General features: G+C 37.8%; 1 protein-coding gene across 10 annotated transcripts in view; it reads right to left on the reverse strand.

The window, feature by feature from the left end:
- Positions 1-15,600, reverse strand: part of Ncoa1 (nuclear receptor coactivator 1) — a 212,872-nt gene that overhangs the window by 54,309 nt on the left and 142,963 nt on the right. For all 10 annotated transcript variants that reach the window (XM_060365339.1, XM_060365318.1, XM_060365359.1 and 7 more), the window contains 4 exons: positions 15,016-15,193; positions 9,268-9,447; positions 7,360-7,455; positions 3,867-4,007 (listed from right to left, as the gene is read on the reverse strand). In XM_060365339.1, coding sequence (XP_060221322.1) covers positions 3,867-4,007; positions 7,360-7,455; positions 9,268-9,447; positions 15,016-15,193 — 595 coding nt within the window. The remainder of the gene's footprint in view (positions 1-3,866; positions 4,008-7,359; positions 7,456-9,267; positions 9,448-15,015; positions 15,194-15,600) is intronic.

Raw genomic sequence — 15,600 nt, forward strand, 5'->3', positions numbered from 1 at the left:
GAAAGCATCTTATGCTACAGACTCACTTGGCAGTCTGGTGCCTGAAAATCTGACTTGACAACTGCCACTTGCATCCATCTCATTCAGGACACTGGGAAGCGTCCTCATCTCCATTTTCCTTTAAAGTTCTGGCCTGAACTGAACAGAACCTACAAATCTTCTACAAGCTATTTCCACTTGCATCAGCTTTCTCTGAATTGAAAGCTCCCCAGGTGGTTTTAAAACCCACTTTTCCCAGTCTCAGTGTAGAACCACAGCTTCAATCTGGTTTAAGCAAAAGCAAGTGTTCCCACGTGTTCTTGAATGGAACGTGTTTATAAATGTGACGCTGGAAGATGAAGCAGTAAGCATCCTTTGAAAGTATTTCATTAGCTTGGTGTGGTAGTCTACTGTTGTGACCCCAACACTTGAGAAGGTCTTTCTCAGCTGCATGAGAGGTTGAGACCAACCTGGGCTACAGGAGAGCCTGTGTCAAAAAACAAACAACAAAAGGCTGGGGATAGGTTAGCACTATCCTAGTTAGTATGACGCTCTAGGTTTAATCCCTAGGATGAAATTATCCCCCAAGCCCAAATAAAACATCAGTTGTCTTGGCCAAAAGTAGCCAAAAAACCCAAATCCAAAGCCAACTCCTAAACCCAAACCAACAAACAACAAAAACAACAACAAAACCAAACCAAAACAACAAAAACTCCAAAAAACTATGCTAAGGACAAAAATGCTAATGAACATTAAAATTTTATAGCAATTGCCATCTTCAAATAGTAAATTACTGGAAAGGGAAAAAAGATGACAGATGGAAGACAATTTTCTCTTGTCTAAATATCAAGTGCCATAAAAATTTATGCAAAATCAAGGATATAGTGGCAAATTTTTCTCCTAAATTTAAATTTATTTAGGTCAACAAATGAAATAAAATTAATTTTTCCTATGCATTATGGCATCTTTAAGTACTTATTTGTTGTAGATGGTTAATTAATGCTAATCTAGCTAATTAACATTCACTGAATCGCAATTATCCCTTTCACGGTGAGAATATTTAACAGCTAGTCTACTTCCTGCATTCCTGAAGAATAATATATTGTCGTTAGCTGTAATCATCATGCACACAGTAGACCTGTTAGACTTATCCCTCGGACCTAATTTGTGGTTTGAGCAACATCATCTCAACAGCCCCTCCTATCCCTATAAACGACCGCCACCACTCATAGCCGCCGTCCTGCTGTTTCTAGACTATGTGCATAAGAGCATACAGTACTTGCCTTTCTGTGTCTGACTTATCTCAATGTAATGATCTCCAGGTTTAACATAGGAGTATCATCATGCCATCTTTTTGTGGCTTAATAGTATTTCTTCATATGTTTGTATGCCAATGTATATCATACATACATACATACATACATACATATATACACATTATATTTTCTTCAGCCTGGAACTCATTGGCACAGGAGACAACTTCCTGAAGAGAACACCAACAGCATAGGCTCTAAGAGCAACAATCAATAAATGGGACCTCATGAAACTGAAAAGCTTCTGTAAAGCAAAGGACACTGCCATCAGAACAAAACGACAGCTAACAGACTGGGAAAGGATCTTCATCAACCCTATATCTGACAGAGGGTTAATATCCAGAATATATAAAGAACTCAAAAGTTAAACACCAACAAACCAAGTAATTCAATTAAAAAATGGGGTGATAAGCACATAAGTCGATTCAATATCTTGGCTAGTGGTATATAGGTATCTCTCTATTATACTGATTTTGTTCCCTTTGGTTATATACCCAGAAATGGGATTCCTAAATCCTATGATAGTTCTTAATTTTTTTGAAAAAACACTACATTTTCCTTTATAATGACTACTCTAATTTACATCCCCATGCATACACATGATCATCTTTTGTCTGTCTGATAACAGACATTGTAACACGAACATGTCTCTCTGGGTTCACACTTAAGTGACAGAGACAGCAAAAAGAAAACAAAACAACCTGTAAATGTAAATAATACCCTCGACAGGTGAATGGCTCTTAGACGTATGCATCATCTTTAAGGTCTGTAGACATATCGAGCCCTTATCTGAGATTTTAATTCAGCAGGTATTTTTAACAGGTTATTTAACATGTTTTCAAAGACTACTTCTCTCTTACCAGGCTACTTCTATTTAAAATACTAGAAGACACAGTCTATCCATGAGATGCTGTTTGGCAAATTGTTTTTAATTTCTAAAACACTAGAACCAGAGTCATATGAACTTTGGCCATCTTAGTTTTGAATGAAAAAAAAAAAAGTCATTTCTATCAAGGAATTCTTTTTCTTAAAAACAGGAGGACATTATATTAAGAAATGCCTAATGAGGAAAAGGAAGTGGGTTATAATTCTTTTTCTGTACACTGTTCCATAAATATTGTATTTTGCATGCTGGGAGATTGGCTATTTATTAGATTTTAATTAACCTACTTCACAGGGACTTCTAATGGTTTATCAGCTATGGATCCTTTGTCTGTGTGGAGCTTCATTGTTTGGACAATAAATGCCCATTTCACCATAGTGGAAATGTACACAAATTATAGGCAAATAAAATTAAGTTCCACAGCTCGGCTATGGAAAGTCCACCTTGAAAATTATGACAAAAATCAAAGACCTATGCACTATTAAACACATTAAGTAATGAGTGGAAGCTGTGCCCTGAGTCCCAAACTTATTCAAAAGTCAAGCACTGCTATGCAGAGGAAGCCAAAGTTCATACTTAGATAGAATTTGTCATTATGATGGCTTCCAAGCCAGGATGTACTTTGGAACTACCTGGGGAAGTTAAAAATAATATAGATGTTTGGTTCTTTGTCTTAAGGAGTGGCATGGATCTTAGTAGGCCTCAGAAGAACTACTTACTACTCTGTTCCAGAATTAACTACAACTCTGAGATTTATACAATTTATAAAGAAAGTATTCCTGTTAGGAAACAGCTAACCTATAATGTAATGAATGATACGTCACCAGGAAACTAAGGACACAATGTTATGGGGAAAATGTTAAAATTAAAGAGTGTGAGAATAATGAAAAAATTTCACTGTATTTTAGGACTAACAATCAATAGAAGATATTAAACTGAAGCACACATTGAAAAAGGAGTACTAGGGCTACCATCCATGACAGTATTTTATAGCACATAAACAATCCCTTAATTCTGAATCTCTGTAAACTTTCTAATCTTTTTGTGGGCATGGGAGATACTTGGTTTGTGCTTCAGCAGACCTCCTAGACATGGCAGCTATTTGACAGTTAATGTCATAGGGCACAGTCAGAAGATACATTCTTCATCAGTCATGAAGTTAAAGTGAACGGTACTGAGGCTTTTATCATCCAGATGCTCTCTGACATACTTGTTTTCCTGTGGGGGAAATCTTTAAGAGATAGACCAAAAAATTCCTTGCTCTCTCAAATCATCATCAAATTTGAATTTACTTTTTAATAGTTCTACTTCTGTTATCATCAGGGTCACACTGATTTTAGGGATGTTCTATATTCTCCTAACATCCCTGAGCAAAACCCTGCTCCCTAGCCACCACTGTATCCCTGGACCTTATATACATAGTGCTCTATGCATGTAAGGAACTCGACACATCTGCTGAATGAATGAATGAATGAATGAGTGACTGCCACATGACATCCTAGTCTTTAGGATGTGCATCCTGAGTTTCAGGATCCACTCATGAGTTACTTTGCTTACCCATTTCTTCCTTTCCTAAAACTTATTACAGAAGCTGTAATTTGGAGAAAATACTTATCAAGCTATGAACTCTAAGAAACATTTCTCAATAGCAACACACAGGTTAATGAAAAAAATTGAGACAAAAGTGTTACCTTCTTGAAACAGCTGTCGGGCGTAAGATGGCTCTCTGCCCTGAGGTTGGAAAAAAGCATAAATGCATTTCCTGACTAAATCTTCCCAGCCAGTCCTGCCAGCAGCTCTCAGGGAGCTAGTGTCAATAGAGATGATTTTACCTGCACAGAAAATGGTTGATTTTTATGACAGTCTTGATATAAATCATCCATACTTCAAAAAGTATTAGTTATAGCCAACCCAATAGATATTCTCTTTCCAAATATTATAGACAAAAGTAGCAAAATACCACTTACACTTACTAATACAGTAACATAGTATATTACAGACACAATAAGGACTGTGTGGTCTTGGATTGCAATGCATTACTGTGTTAGATTCAGTTCTAGTCTGGTATTGAAATCCTAAGAAGGTGATGGATGTGGCTCGATCAGTCCAGTGTTTGTCTATAATGCATGAGGCTCTGGACTCAATTCCTAGCAGCAATTCTATAGTTATATAATCTTCATATACAATAATCCTCCTCATGGGCAATGAGTAAGAGAGGTGGTGTGTGTGTGTGTGTGTGTGTGTGTGTGTGGTGTGTGTGCACATATGTGTAAAATAGTGCATAAGATAGCAAGGGAATCTAGAATTGTGGGGCTATGGAAAAGAAAGAGATTATGTTTTCAGCAATAGTACTAAATGATTGGGCTATGCAAATAATTTTGCTTAGAAGAGATCAAGAAGTTTGCTTTAGAATATCTACTTGCCAAGAGGAAACTGAATCAACCACTAACCAACCAAAAAGAAGACAACAACAACAACAACAAAAAACCAAAGAAACCCACCATTCAATCTTTCCCAATAGAACTTTTTTTTTTAAAGGGACATGAACCACTCCACATATAGTTAGAAAGTACCATTAAAATGAAGTATTTAATATTTACCTTACCTCACTATTATTTTCAGTGAATCTATTCTATTATGTAATAAAATATTAGCTTTAAATTTGTCTAATGCCTATGTCTGGTAGCTTGGTGTGAGAGGTGAAGTAGAGTGCTGTGGTCGAAGGTCATGTCACATAAAGGAAGATCACTTCATGCAGGATAAATATTTTTACTTCCAGCAATCGGTTTTGTTTCCCATTCATAAAACAAGTTGGTATCAGTTATTTTCAAAAATAAGTCTTATTTTAAATAACTTAAAATTGTATTTCATGTGTATGCATGTTTTGTCTCCACGTATGTCTGTGTACCACATGTGTGTCTGGTGTCCTCAGATGCCCTGGGACTGGAGTCACCGATAGTTTTGAGCTGCCAGGTGGGTGCTGGGAACCAAACATGGGTCCTCTGCAAGAGCAGCCAGTGCTCTTAACTGCTGAGCCTTCTTTCCAAATCTGGAATGTGTTATTTTTTGATGGCTTGTTTTGTTAAACAATTATTGTGAAACATAGAACTAAATTTTCTTATTTTAAATGGTTGTGATTATTTTTTACTTATTTACACATAATCAGATGCAGTTGAAATTCTAATTTAAATTCTCTGATTTAATGTCATATTTAACTTACAGAAATGAGAATAAGTTTAAAAGTACTGTTCATGAACTACCTTACTCCCACTGTGTGCGTATGTTTGAGGGCGTAGGTACGTGTGCCATGGGGCATCAATGGAGGTCAGGGGACAAGTTAGTGGTATCAGTACTCTCCTTCCACATTTATGTGGGATCTGGGGATGGAGCTCAGGCTGCCATGCTTGGGCCAAGTGTCTTTACCCTGGTGAGCCATCCCACTGGCTCCTTCATTAACTTTAAGTCTCTCCGACGCTTCCTGTGTAGCTTGAGAAACACCCTTCCCAGGAGGTCTCCATTCTGTGTCTCACAAAGCCTTATTTGGTTTCTTTTTGTATCAATCAGTCACTGACAAAAGGACTAGTTTTCTTTGTCAATGAAACCTGTTTTCTTCCATAAAAAATATTTCTGGCTTTCAACAAGGGTTCGAAGAATTTTCCAGTGTTGCTCATGAAAGAAAATGGAAGTGAACATGACAGACTGAAAAGGGATGAAGAGCGGTGCAGGCTCTCTATGCTCCCAGGCCTCTCCTTACTATTTTTCATATTTACTTCCCACCTTTTTTGGAAGAACGTTTGGGATCTTGTTTTTAAAAATACAAGAATAAAGCATACAAAACGAGAGTATCAGGTTTCTGAGAGTTAAAAAGTTGTTAAAAATAAAATAGAACCTTTAAAGAATGGTGAAAGAATGCACATTAAAATGAACAAAGAAAGAATCAATTCAGTTGAAGTCATTTAAAAATTTTCTGCTCAAAAATATATCTCTACTGTCTACTTCTGTGTTCAAATTAGGAATGGGACTGGGAGATTAACTCTAAGCATGTAAAAGCATGAAAATTAACCAGGAAAAGCCACAAGAAACTGTAAACAACAGCTGCAATTTGTTTTAGATGGGAATAAAATCTTAAGAAGCTTTTAAGAAGAAAGTATTATTTACACAATGCAGCCCTACTGCCTACCTCTCCGTCCTGCTAATGTTGGGGCTGGTCCACCTGTTTCTTGGGTCAGGAACTCTCACTGTAAACTAAGACCTTTCCATACTTTCTACTCTCGACACTTACACTTTGGGTGTGTGGTACTTCATACTTGTTGGCCCATGGGCTCAATATTAATTAGCTCAACCCTCTTTTAGAATGATCACCTAATTTCAAAAAAAAATTCCTCAATACAGAACTTCAGAACTTCAGCACTCACTTTCTGTTTGTTTGAAATAAGGCCTTGCTACTCTGCCCAGTTTTTTCATAATGTGTAGGTTCAAGCAATGCAATGGCTTCAGCCCACCCAGGAGCTGGGTTTATAAATGCATCTAAGTGTGGTCACCTTTTACCATTGATCTTTACTCACCACATATATCCTGAGTGATTACTCATGACAACTACTTCTATAGACTCAGTGGTATGTGCTGAATAAATTTTTAAAAAAGGCAAAGGAAAATAGCCAAATACGCTAAAAATTTTTACATTTATTTATGTGTTTACACGTGTGCATGTGTATGCTTTGTGTGTGAGAGGGGATGATTCTCTCCTTCCTACATGTGGATTCAAGGATCAAATTCAGGCCATTAGGCTTGCTGCAAATACTTTTACCCACTGATCCCTCTGGATGGCCCCACCAAATATATTTAAACATAATATTTAAACCCACCATATTTACATCCAGTTATGAATGTATAGATACAGATATTAATAATTACAAATTTCTTTAAAAATTTTTTCCTTGATTATAAAGATGACTCATGATCAAACAGATATACTCATGTAAACATTTATAAGAACTGGTCTCTACATCATGAAGTCCATGACAACAATAAAAGCCTTCGGCTATCAATATCAAGATGACTATTTAAAATGCTTTTCTACATAAGCCTGGGAGGCAGAGGATGGATACTACATTTGGATATGATCAGTGCAGTGCTAAGTTTACATGATGCATAACTATGGAGCATGTTGGATTTTGTGAATACCTGTAGTATCTTGCTTGGTCATAAAGGATTCTACACCTGTAATAGCTGGAGGCCGAGGTAATCGCCGCGCAATACAAATCAAACATGACTGGAAATCTGCCCAAAACAAGAAGGGGAAATTGAACAAAATGTAGAGAAAATGTTTACATCAATTACTTGATAGTTTTTATTTTAAAATTACACGTTTCAGGATTTACCAGAGTATTAGAATCACTCTAACATAATAGTATAGGGGAAATAAAATTGCTGGCTACACAAAACTGGTAGCCCTAGGAGAAAGTACACCAGAGTAGTTTTTCCCCACTGAATATCTGCATATAAACTATGAACGACAGATGTTAACACAGTCGAAAGTAATAGTTCTGATTAAATGTAAGCAGCACTACTTTTTAATTTTATTTTTGTTGTTTACACTGCTAGGAATTAAACTCAAGGGACTTAGGTTTGCTCAGCACATGCTCTATCTCTGAAATTATTTTTAAATTAAAATAAATTTTTGTGTATGAGTGCTTTGCCTACATGTACGTCTGTGCACCATGAGCATGCAATGCCCACAAAGGCCAAAATAAGGCATCAGATCTCCTGGAACTGGAGTTACAGCAGTTGTAAGCTGTTGTGTGAATGCTGGGCATTGAACCTGGGTCCTTTAGGTCACTGCACACTAATGACATGTGCAATGTCATTAATGTCTGAAAAGTTCCCAGTTGATCACCACCTCCATCTCTTGGTAACATCTGCTACTGAACTGCCCCTGACAGACTTGGCTCCTCTCTTCCCTGGTCCTCATTCCAGGTCCCAATTTGTGGTGTTCCTAAATTTATCTGATCCTATGTTTACATGGACAACACACCCACTCACCGTACTGAAATCCACTGTGACATATTAAAATCCATACTGATATCATATTCATAGTAGTGCCTTGGCCATGGCTTCCATTTATTTGTAAACTTTCTCCTAGTTTTGCATAGTCTGAAAATGCCAATGCTATTCCCCAATGCCTCCTACATTCTACATGAAACTTTCCCTTCCTTCCTTCCTTCCTTCCTTCCTTCCTTCCTTCCTTCCTTCCTTCCTTCCTTCCTTCCTTCCTTCTTTTCTTTCTGGTTTTTCAAGACAGGGTTTCTCTGTGTAGCCTTGGCTGTCCTGGACTCACTTTGTAGATCAGGCTGGCCTCAAACTCACGGAGATCCACCTGCTTCTGTCTCTCAGAGTGCTGGGATTACAGGATGGGCCACTGTACCTGGCTTTAATGACATTTTTTAAACACCAGGGTTGTCAACAGCCTGTTGTATCTCGTAAATTTCCAAGTGAGGCAGATAGTTAGCTATTTTATTTCAAGGCAGCAAACTGGTTTGAAATATTTGACATCTTAGTGGGAATGCCAGCATAGCCAGCATAAAGCTGAAACTTTAGGGCATTTTTAAGGGAGTGCTTCTACATATTTGTAATAATGTTTAAAGACTTAAGAAAAACATTGAGTCTGGACATGACGGCATGCTCCTGCAATCATAGAACTTACGAAGTTGAGGCAGGAGAATGCTTCTAAGTCTAACCTATGCTACATAGTAAGCTGTGGGCCTCACTAGGATACACAGTGGACCCATATCTCACAAATCTGAATGGGCTGGGCTTGGTGGCACACATTTTTAATACCTGTACTTGGGAGGAAGAAGCAAGTGGATCTCTGTGAGTTTGAGGCTACCTTGGTCTACATAGCAAGTTTAAGGTCAGCTGGAGCTACACAGTGAAACCCTGTCTCAAGGGGGAATAAAAGAATGTAGAAAACGAACTGTGGTTATGACATATAATAGAGTTACCAAAAAATATTATCTCAAGAAGGTAGTGTGCAATCAATTTCCTCTGATCCTTCAAGCCGAAGATAAACAATCACTTTAAATGACCCTTTACCTTCGCCATCTTCTTGGATCGATTTTGGCTGTGACACTGTGAAACATTGCATTACTTCATAGCGCTGGCAAGCTTCTTGGTTCTCGGTACCTGGCTCATCTGGAGGGTGAATTAGCATCCTGCAGTTAAATGTATGGCTATTTCGGCGTGTTGCCTCTTGAGGCCAAGGAACTCCATTTACTAGGGAGGCAAAATTGATTTATATGCTTGTGAATAAAGTGAGAAAAGCATAAATGCTGAAGATACAAAAAAACCCCACACTTCAAAGAATCTGGCTAATTAGATATTCATATTAAAAGACTGGCATACATCCTCAGATCTAACTTTATACTGAGTCAATAAGGTACATCTACCAGTTAGAAACTGGAACATTTCCAAGAAAATGTGTAAGAGCTCAGACAGCAGATACACCTCTTCACTAACAGCACTTAGGAACAAAGACAAAGTTGAAATCACTGGCAAGGTAGTTAACTCTTTATTTGCAGCTATACATTTCAAGTGAGAAAACCTAAGGCCACAGGTACTGTGCTAAGCAGGATCCATCAAAGGCCAATCTGAAGGGCAGGCTCTTTGTGTATGGGGGAGAAGACTTAAAGTTTGTTCAAGGAGTCTGTGTCTTAGAAGAGAAAGGGAGGAATACTGGTTTCTTACAGACAGCAATTACTTCATTAATTTAACTAGCATAGTTTACATGCTACAATACCAAAAGATTGCTAAGAAACAAACATTATCTCGTTTAATAGAAGAAAATTAAATTTGGTTTTAGAAAAGATGCCGTGTATCTCACTGTGTTGTGAGTCACAGTTTCTTATTCACAGCGTCGTGTTCGGGTCCTGGGGTCCCAGTGGTCAGAGGAGCTTTAAAGCTAACCCTCCCGCTACTGACTCACTTTCCTGTTATTGATCCCAGCATCCCATAAGTACAAGAGCAAAGTATGGACACTAACTTCTCTTGCACTAAGGAGTTCTACTTCTCACAAGTTGTTAGGTTTGGGTCACTTAATATTTGATTTCCAGTTGTTTCATCTTTAAAAATAAGGGATCCACTGTACAAGCTCTAAAGACAGTTGGACTCTACAGTCTACAGCAGAACACCCAGGAGTCCTTGATTCTACAATTCCAATATCAAACTAGAGACTTTATGGAGACAATCATTTCAGGTCCCTGGTTACCACTCTTTTCAAAGAAGAAATAAGCTTTCTATTCCACAGAGGGAACAATGTAGGAAATAAAGAACCACAGACAAGAATATATATACATTTATATATATATGTCTAATTTATTTATATAGGATTTATAGCCTAAGGCCTTTTTCTTCCTACTTTTGAAACACATATAGACTAGATGGTAGAATGACATAGACAATAAAATTAATGTAAAATTAACCTCTTTATTCATTTTTAGAGCTTTCTTCTCCAACTAAAGTAAGAGTCTCTTATAAAAACGATTCGTTAAAAAAATTTGTTTGCCACTTGGTTTGCACAGTATTTACCCAGATTCATTCAGCTATCAGGGATGACCTCAGCTTCTAACTGCACTTGCAAAAAGAAGCTACTTGCTAAACATTGCCAGAGGAAATTCAGCTAAACAACAGCTTAATTCAGTTCAGATAATGAGAAATAGGATAGGGGAAACAAAACAAAACAAAACAAAACAACAACAAAACAGGCAGAAAAGTGGCTAGAATCAGGTTAGCATAAAAAGCTGTGAGGAGAACAGGCAGCAGTGTGGGGAGGGAACGTCCTTCAAGTTTAATTTCAGAGCCTGTTAGCCTGAATTTTAAGAACAACTTTTTTATTGTTTGAGAATTTCATATATGCATATAACAGGTTTTAATCAAACCCATTCCCATTCCCTCTATTCCCCACCACTATTTAATCCCAATTTCATGGTTTTGTTTCTATAAATACAAACATAAATATATTGACAAATACATGGACGTTTTGCTTATATGTATGTATGTGCACCACCTGCGCTCAGTGCCCACAGAAGTCTGAAGAGGGTGTTAGATCTGTGGAACTGGAGTTACAGACAATTATGAGCTGCCATGTGGGTGCTGGGAATTGAACCTAGGTCCTTGGGAAGAGGAAGCAGTGCTTTTAACTGCTGAGCCATCACTCTAGCCGCTTTTGCTTGTTTGTTTCATAAAGCTCCACGGAGTCTGCTTAGTGTTGCCAGTGCGTGTATGGTGTGTAGGGTCGTGTACTGAAACATAGGCATACTTTCAGGGACTTAATAAATACATAAACGCAGGATTTCCCCCAAACATTGACCCTTCTAATACAGACAGACCCTTCTAATACGTTATTTCTAGATCCCTTATATAGCACAATATTCATTAGATTTATTTTGGATTATCTAAATTAACTTATTACAACAGAGATCAAGGCTTCTTTTGAACCCAAATCTTTTAAACACTAAGTCTTTACTTACAATGACTGCATTTTCATGAAAAGAAAAACACAGGCTCTGTACTCTCTGTTGGTCGAGGAAAGGATAGATCTAGACTACAGATATAAAGTGCTAATGAAGCTCAGTGTTTTGTTCTGTTGGGGGAAGACTGTCTATAATCTTTTCCACTTGCTCTTTCCTTTTACCACAATTCCTCTTGAAAAAATAAATGCAACTGCCACTGTTTAAAAAAAAAAAACCTGGTAAGAAAAATCAAATCAAAATATTGCAAAACAACTAAAAGGTTTTTTGCTGTTTCAGTACTGGGAATTAAACTCAGGGCCTAATTGCTTGCTGGGCACATTGAAGGCAAGTGCTCCACTACTGAGATGCATGCTCAGCTCAAAGCCCTTTTCAAGAAAGATGCAGCTATTCAGCTTAGTTTCAAAAAGAACTAAGGGGAACTGAAGTTTCTTATTGATATGTTCTGTAAAAATATTTGCCTCAACTTTGTGGGGAGCAGATGAAAGAGCCTATTATGCAAGGACAAGACTGTTCTTCCATGACATCAATTCCTAAGCTAAGACTATCTAAAATATCAAGTAGTTGTAAATGAGACAAAATTACAGATCTGTCATGAAATTGAAAGTTCCAAAACATTTAGATAAAGTCAACAATAGTAGTATTAAATAAATGTAAAGGAAGTTCACCTAGGTGATAGGCTAAGTACCATTTGAATGCCCTCCAAACTTCCGACAAGAGATGAAGCCTAACAGAGGTCACACTGCTGGTAGGTGGCAGAGGAAAGATGCATTCCCCACATCTGTTTTATATCAATTTGTTAGAACTTTTAACTTCTATGGTGTCTGCATCACTAGAGAAATAAATGCTGAACTGTGAGAACTTATTTCCATTTTTTCCAAACTTCAAGTGACAGCTTCTTATTGGAATTTCACAAATAAATCTTAAACTTTCACAGCATAGGTTTTTGTGTGTGTATGTGTGGTATATGCACACGGCTGTGTAGGTATGTGCACGCGTGTGTATGTGGAAACCAGATGTGCACAATGGGTGTCTTCCTCAATAGTGCTCCTCCGCCTTGCCTTTTTCGTTTGGCATGGGGTCTCTTACTAAACCTAGACTTCCCTATTTGGCTACACAGGCTAGCCAGCAAGTCCCACGAATCCCCCAGCCTCTGCCTCTCCAGCACTGGGATAACAGACGTACTCTGCCATGACCATTTCTTTACATGGCTCTGGAATACTAAACTCAAGTGTTGTGTGGCAAGCACTTTGCCTACTGAACCAACTCTCCAGCTCCACATTTATCTTCCTGGACAAAAACTTTCACTATAATAGTGTTCCAGTGTTCAAGTGTTATTTTATACTATATAAGTAAAATATTATATACAAAAGTAGAGATTTTAGACACTGAAATCTTCTACGTCAATAAATTCAAAAGAAAATTTGTAACAAGTTTTTTATGCTATTCTTCAACATTTTTTTATATAAGTGAAAACAAGAATATAATCTTTTGATTCATGTTAGTGATTTACATATATAAAGTGAATGTGTGTGTGTGTGCGTACATGTAAACATGCAGATTTATAAATAATAACCAAATTCTTCAAATTTCTTCATAGTCTGAAACTTATTTATCCTGGGGGTTGATATACATATATAATGTTTTATCTTTTTTCTCTTTCTGATTTTCTAGATTTGATAATTCTGATAATGGAGATTTAAGTGTAGGTTTTGTAGTATATTTTTTCTCCAATGTTTCTAGAAAAGTAACTTTTCTAAGTTAGTACAATTGGGCTTTATTCTTCTCAGTGGTTAGTAACAGGTGACCAAACGCCACTGCAGAACTGGATGATCTGCTCTGTGGCCACTGAGCATGCCCTGTGGTTGTGGGTCCACCCTACTGTACCTGGCAGCAGGGGCAGTTAGGCAGCATTATTCCCCTGCTGCTGTTCTTTCCTTCTTTGGGGGAATGAGGAAACAATGTCGCTGCAGCAGAACCATCACATCTCCCCGCTTGTGGTGGAGGCCAGTTGGAAAAGGCCAGTCAAGGACCTACAGGTGGCTGGGAGCAGTATCACCGTATCTTCAGATAGCAGACGGCACCCTGGTTTTATGTGCCTCCTGGTAGTGATGGAGGCAAACTGCACAGAACCTATCTACAGCAAGCATGCTGGAATGAGTAATGTGTGGCTTCTGCACAATGAGCCCCTTCTTCTGGGGGTAGAATATAGCTCAGCTTTGTTTCTGTGACCTCTGTTCTCTTCCCAACCAGGCAAGCTGTTCAACTCAACAGCTAATACAGGTACGAATATTAAAAACTTTAAGGCAACAATAAAATGAAATAGCTCAATTAAATCCACATGCCAGATCTGCAGGATGGCAGAATAAAAGCAACTAGGGCATAGGACCAGAGGAAGAAACCCAGGTATCACACCAGGGGACCTTAGCTTCACTTCTCTGAGCTCCTGCCTCAGTTTCCACACTGAATGGTGATGGGGACACTCTTAACTGATACTCAGAAAAACTCATGTTTGATCAATTCAACTGTGTGATAAATTGGTCTTATTTCAGAGCTAGTGAAGCATAGAAATGATGGGAAAAGCAGGTAAAAAAATCTGAAATTAATATAATCTGAAATTAAATATGAAAAATTTTTGATTTTCCACTAAATACACGTACATTGACTACTCGAAACATATCTTATAGACTAGGAATTCAATCAATAAGAGTAACTGGAACTTGAGTCCTGAAAACCTTTCTAGCAGAAGTCTCAAAATTCAAGAAGCAAACAAAGGGTGGCCTTTAGTCCATTCACATTCCTAGATAATCAGCATAAACACCCTGACTTCTAAGGTCCCAGCCTTGCCAAATAGTTGAGTGGACAGAACAGCAGCTAGAGATCAACACCATTCACCCCTCAGCGTGGCTTCTCCCCAGTGGGCAAGCCATCTAATCACAGTTGGGACTATGGAGCTGAAAGAAACTTACATTCCAAATGGTTACTTTTGGAGGCATAAAATAAAGCATAACCCGCCCCCTGACCCTTTCCTTCCTCCCTTCTGTTCTTTTTTTCTGGGATCAGGGTAGTGAGAAGGGCACTCTTTCCCTGCATATAATCCAAACTGAAAGCAAAGGGAAATATAAGTGGAAGCTTCTTGTAGTGGGATGATTTAACTGTGTTGGCTCCTGTACATGTCACTGTCATGTGACATGGAAGTACACTGATGACGAAGGCTATAACCACATTAAAATATTTCAAGTATAATATTTTATACTACTAACTTGTATATGTCATGATACTAAGTATTAGAAATAAAAAGTTAATTTCTTTCTACCTAGTGATTTTGGTAACAGATTCTTGACAAACTCTGCATGATCTCCCACGTGAAGTATGCTGTAGACGCTGGTATTCATTAATTCCTCCTGATTGTAACCCAAGTAGCTGGTCACATTTTCTGACACGAATACAATTCTTCCTTCACAGTTCACAACAAAGAAAAATCCATCCAAAGCCTGTAAAGCCAAAAGAAAAAAATAAAGAAAAAGATTAAGACATGAAGACACTGATTAAAACACTCGGAAGTTAAAAGATAAAAGGAAACATATTTTTCTCTTTAAAAAGATATTAGAAATAAATGTATGTCAAATTAAAAGAGAAATTGCTTCTCTGGGGAAAAGGTCATGAGTTTCAAATGGGCTATACATAATGTTTCCAGTGGGCATTAATGAAAAATATCAACCTGCTTTCTTGGAAACAATTTCATTTTAAATATTTATTATTTTCAAGTGTGTGTGTGTGTGCATACACACACGAGTGCAGATACCCTTAGAGGTTAGAGATGCTGGACGCCCTGTAACTGCTACAGGTGGTTGTGAGCTGCCTGATGTGCATGCCAGGAATAGAACCTGGGTCTTCTGCA

Source organism: Meriones unguiculatus, chromosome 1 (assembly GCF_030254825.1).
Source record: "Meriones unguiculatus strain TT.TT164.6M chromosome 1, Bangor_MerUng_6.1, whole genome shotgun sequence".
Taxonomy (NCBI): domain Eukaryota; kingdom Metazoa; phylum Chordata; class Mammalia; order Rodentia; family Muridae; genus Meriones; species Meriones unguiculatus.